Source organism: Branchiostoma floridae, unplaced genomic scaffold (genome assembly GCF_000003815.2).
Source record: "Branchiostoma floridae strain S238N-H82 unplaced genomic scaffold, Bfl_VNyyK Sc7u5tJ_1511, whole genome shotgun sequence".
Taxonomy (NCBI): domain Eukaryota; kingdom Metazoa; phylum Chordata; class Leptocardii; order Amphioxiformes; family Branchiostomatidae; genus Branchiostoma; species Branchiostoma floridae.
This window is the reverse complement of record NW_023365735.1, coordinates 37,591-43,063: the sequence shown is the minus strand read 5'-3', so window position 1 is coordinate 43,063 and position 5,473 is coordinate 37,591. Positions and strand designations below refer to the sequence as shown.

General features: G+C 37.6%; 1 protein-coding gene across 1 annotated transcript; it reads left to right on the top strand.

Annotated features, from left to right (window-relative positions):
- Positions 1-174: 174 nt before the first annotated feature.
- On the top strand, positions 175-3,258 carry LOC118407958. The gene is made up of 2 exons (XM_035808545.1): positions 175-784; positions 3,235-3,258. The coding sequence occupies exons 1-2, from the start codon at positions 233-235 to the stop codon at positions 3,256-3,258; spliced, it is 576 nt and encodes a 191-aa protein (XP_035664438.1). The 5' UTR covers positions 175-232.
- Positions 3,259-5,473: the final 2,215 nt, after the last annotated feature.

The following is a 5,473-nucleotide window of genomic DNA, read 5'->3' as shown; positions in this document are numbered from 1 at the left end:
CAAAAGTCCCTCCGATTTTAGTATGATCCATACTTCCTAAATTCAGAGTGGTGCAGGTACAATTTGTCTGGTACAGAAAAAAGTATTTCGAGCCCTGCCATGGCAAGTCTTACTGGAGGTGAACATGTGACAGACCAAGCCTGGAAAGAATGAACTGGATATATATGACCAGTATCTAGACTTCAATTCCCATCATCCGCTCCACCAGAAACTAGGAGTAATCAGAACGCTGATGGACAGGAGCAAAACAGTGGTCACAGAGGAAACAGACAGACAACAAGAGGTCGAACACATCAAACAAGCCTTGTCACTCTGTGGTTACCCAGACTGGACTTTCAAAAGAGTGCAACATCAGTCCAACAAACCCAAACCCAAGAAAGAAAAGAAGAAAGAAGAACAGAAGTCTAAGGGCATGATCATCATACCTTATGTCAAAGGCATTACAGAGACACTTGAAAGGATTTTCAGAAAACACGCCATTGCCACGGCAGTTAAGCCCAAGACCACGCTCAGAAACTTGTTGGTGCACCCCAAGGACAGACTGGAAGACTCCTCTAAAACAGACTGTGTCTACAAGATCCCGTGCAAAAGTTGTGACAAGGTGTACATTGGAGAGACGGGCAGGACATTCAACACCAGACTTGAAGAACACAAAAAGGAGGCACAAAACAGCAAAGGCAGTGCATACACAAGATCTCAGAAGAAGGCAGCAGAACAAACAGAGAACAAATCGGCAGTCACAGACCATATTCATAGAAACAATTGTGTAATAGACTGGGAGGGGGCAAGAGTCATTGACAGAGAGGAAAACAGAAGAACTCGATGGATTAAAGAAGCAGTTTGGATCAGAAAATCAGTGCCAGTCATGAACAGAGATGAGGGGGGATACAAGCTGAGCCACGTCTGGGATGGCATTCTTGCTGCTGCAACGCCACCTACATCGGCTATAAGTAGCAGCAAGAAGTAGTTCCCGTCATTCCACCCTGATGATGGTGTCTGACAGACACCGAAACGTCGGAAGTAAGTTATTTTCTGGTTGTGCTAAAAGAACCTTACTATATGAATAATTGCCAACCTGATGAAGTTATTCACGAATAAACTGGATATTTAGTCCAGTGGTTTAGCAGCTTCTCTTTTGGCTGGATTTTTTGTTGTTGTTGCAATTATGCATTAGTCTTGGCAAGGAGGTTTTATCAAGCTTGTCTTTGGGTCTCCAGAGGATGACATCCGTAAAATTAAGTCAGCGTGGCCTTAGGCCACACCAATTTAATTTCTTGGTTCACGGATTTTTCCTAAAAAATATGGAGCAAGAGGGCGAAATAAAAATTGTAAAATGGTTCGGGTAAAGGTAAGGGCTAATCCCAAACATAAAGAAAAAAAAGTTTTCAGCTTGAAAAAAGTACAAAAACACTATTACTGCACAGTAACAGCACCTGTTCGATGAAAATTACAAAAGTAGTGTCAGTTTTTATGTTTGCTACACCAGAAAGTTGGTGAATGGTTTCATTAATGGTGAAAATTTGCTGAGTGGTAATTTTTATTTTATTTTCCAAAAAATAGGAGCGAGCGAATCCGTGAACCAAGAAATTAAATTGGTGTGGCCTTATGATAACAAAAAATACAATAAAAGCAACACGACATCTCATACAGCAGTCAAGTTTATTGTCTCTAAGCCTTTCAAAAAAGTTTGCAGGCAATAACTTGAATAAGTGTCTACCCAGTAGACAGACCCTGAGGCCAGGGAGTCATAATTGCAAATTGTACTTCTGCAATCAAAATTACAACTGTTATTCAATCATGTCCACAATATGATCCACACCCTTTCAAATATTGTTTGTTCACACTGTGGGTAGAATACACACTAGTTCTGTTCTGTTCTTACGATAATGTCCATCTGCCGAAGAGTAGTTTGGGCCTTACAAAAAATTTGAGTACATGTAATTTGTAAGATTCATAATTACATTAAGGAGCATACATGTACATGTATGTACATGAACAATAAATGAATGCATGGACATTGGGGGTTAGCCTGTGTGCTATCCTCTGCTTGAGTATGCAAGCCTAGGAAAACTATATAAAGGCACCCAGCAAAAACTAACAAGGATAGCACACAGACTAGAGGGTATAAAGTACTAGTGTGGCAACATGTAGGATAGAAGTTTATAATTTAACAATAGGATAATCATGGTATTTCAACATTTCTTATGCATCTATTATATATGATCAACACAAAAATATACAAAGCCAGTTAAGTACTGGATACAACAGTCAACAGTATATGATATAGGTGTGCCCAAACTCTTCCACATGTTATTTCTTCAATATATTCTTCAAGTGGCACATTGACAGTTTACATAATATTGAATATGCAGCATACAAAACCTATAATTATACAATATACAATGTTACATGTAGAAACAAGTCCCTGTTATGTATTGTTAGATTGCATTTGGTATCTACTTACTAGTAGCATGCTCTATTGTGAAATAAACATTTTCATTCACCTGAAATCAAATAGTTTACCTGAAGCTCACTTTTATAAAAACCTAGCCCATACTGTATTGCTTCCTAAGGCCATTATATAGAAAGGAATGGACCATCGGATTTCTGTATGAAACTTGGTAGAACAGGGCCAAACAAAATACAACCGTCGGATACTATCATGAAGATTATGAAGAGAGGACAACTATAGGTTATGGTCAAGTGGTCAACATCCTATGCATCTATCACTTGACAAAACAGCTGAATAAAAAAGAAAACATGCTATTGCCATGGTATGAAAGCTACATGTATACAAAAATTTCAGTACATGATACTTTATCAGTCACTTTGAGATTTTCTAATAAAGTCTCAAGTCTCAAGTCTCAAGGCTAGCCTGACTAAAATCGCGCCCCTAGCGGCCGACCCTACAATCTCGGGGAGGGGGTAATTACTACAGCCAGCGAGAGCTTGTGTAAACACAGGCTACTTTGAGGCTAGCTTCTAATACTTCTTGCCACAGCAAACTATTCCGTTCATGGCACACCGTTTGAAGTTAGGTGGAGTATATGCATACATGCGTTATACTTAAACATGTACATTTACATAAATTGTACCATAGGTAACACAAAAAGTATCACATGAGGAAAAAACTGTGGACAAATTTCAAACATACATGTAGCTATACTGTACTTAGTTACCAGAAAATTTTATACAAAAATTCAACACTACTTCTTGAAAAAACACTTTTTGCAGACAGACGTGCACAGGAACAAATGATGTCAGCAGAAATAACTACACAGAACTTGAACATGTCACTATCATCACATCATGTGTGGGGCAATGACATCAGAGAATTTTTTTCATCAGCTTACGGACGACGACAAATGTTTTAGTACATGACTATGGGGTACTCTAGCACACTGTCACACTACAAGAAAATCTTTTGTAGCAGAATTTGTTTGACTTAATCAGTTCATCAGCCTTCGAGGTCAGTCATCTCTGGCTGGTGAAGTCACATCATATTGGAAGGAAGCCTCCCTGTCAGTCAAGGCCCCCAAGCACCAACTCCATCAGCCTGATGATCCACTAAAGCCTTCTGTTCAGCTTTGGTTTGGGCTAAAATTGTGCATAGCTACATTGTTATGTTATGTTTCACCTACAGAGAACATGCTTATGAAGTCAATTGTTCAACTTGTAAGTTGTCCTTTTGTATATTTACAATTCTTGAACAATAACAAAATGTAGATAAAGCAGTACTTATTTTGCTATTTTGTTAGCAAATTTCACAAAAAAGAAACTATCAAAGCTTCAATTTACACTGCCTATAATCTGCTAAAATTCAACCAATCAGACATAAGCAGAAATATTATCCAATTACAGCTAAGCATACAGGAATAGCCATTTTTAATTGGCCAATACATGAGCCAATAGTAGCACTAGAAATGCCATCTTGAAACGAATTCATTAACTAACTTTGATATATTTGACAAACCAATATATGTCATAATATGACATCTTTATAATATAATATAATATAAACAAACTTACACATTGTACAACTATTGCCTTGCTGGTTGTAGTATTCAGTTATACCAGGGTTGTAGCCAGCACCTGTCCTTCCGTCCTTTGAAGGAATTTTGTAGCTGGGGACTGAAAATTTTTGTTTCCTATCCCGTCCTCTGTGAGCAAAATCTAACCCTCAAAATGCAGGAAATAGCATTTCAGAGGTCTAGATTTTAAAATTTTCCCTAGGCACATCCCCCGGACCCCCTAGAAATGCTGCGCCAAAGCCATTTAAAATCGACGGGACTGAAAATGATTTCTGGCTGGCTACAACCCTGAGTTATACAATTTTAAATTTGTTCCGACACTACAAATTTCTAGTCGATTCTCGCCAATCTTTATCAGATGTCCGATCAAACTGCACTGGGTTTGAACAAAAGCTCAAATTGTACAATGGCAACTTTGGATTCTAACAATGCAGATGAGCTTTCATTCAAAGATCAGCATTAGTTTAGCATTTTAGATACAAATACTTTCTTGCAATGCACATTTACATACAGGACTATTTAATAGAGCAGCTGCTTACAAATGCATAATACTATATACTTAGCAATACTTTAATTCCTTAACACACTATAAACACTTTCCTTCTCATTGCTGCTTTGGCATGTTCATAGGAAAACTTACAAACTTTACAGTCAATGTTCAGACAGCCAGCAATGATTTTGAATATTCACAAATAAGGAAAACAATAAATGAACTTGGGCTGTTTTGCATTATACAGTTATACAAAAGTATTCAACTTTTACAGAGTAAACAAAAGTTACTCAAGTTGAAGGTACCAAATAATAAAGACTTTCAAAATAGACATATCAGCCAGACAGACAGACAAAGATGTTTGTTTAAATTTCTACCAAGTACGTTTAGCTCTCTTTGAATGAATAAAAACAAAACATAACATTGAATTCAAGATGCAATTCAACCTATACATACACACACACAACTTTTGAAGGTCTTATTTAAGGATTAGTTTTAATTGTAATACATTTAGTTAATTTTCATATAATGCTAGTTCACCTTTATCCACGGGTAACCTATATCTGTTGTTTCTAAAAACAAGGTACTTATGGACATCATGTCGACGGACAGTGGTTTCAAACTATACAATTGTGAAAATATTGCAATTTGAAACCTCTGTTCTTTTACTTGATGTCCCTAAATACCCCCTGTTAAGAGACAACGGATATATGTTACCCCGCGTAAAAAGGTGAATTAGCGTTAATGTCTCACTGTGTGGTTCTTTCTGGAGAAAGCTGCACTTGAGGAGTGAACATATTTGAGGCACTAGAAGTAGCAGTACTAGTTGTTATTGTTGATGTTGTTGTTGTTGGCGTGCCTTCCTTTTCTGGCTTAACCTTACAGTCGCATGTGCACTTACAACAGTTCGCATCGGATTCTGTCTTGATCACGATTACCGGCAAGATCGGCT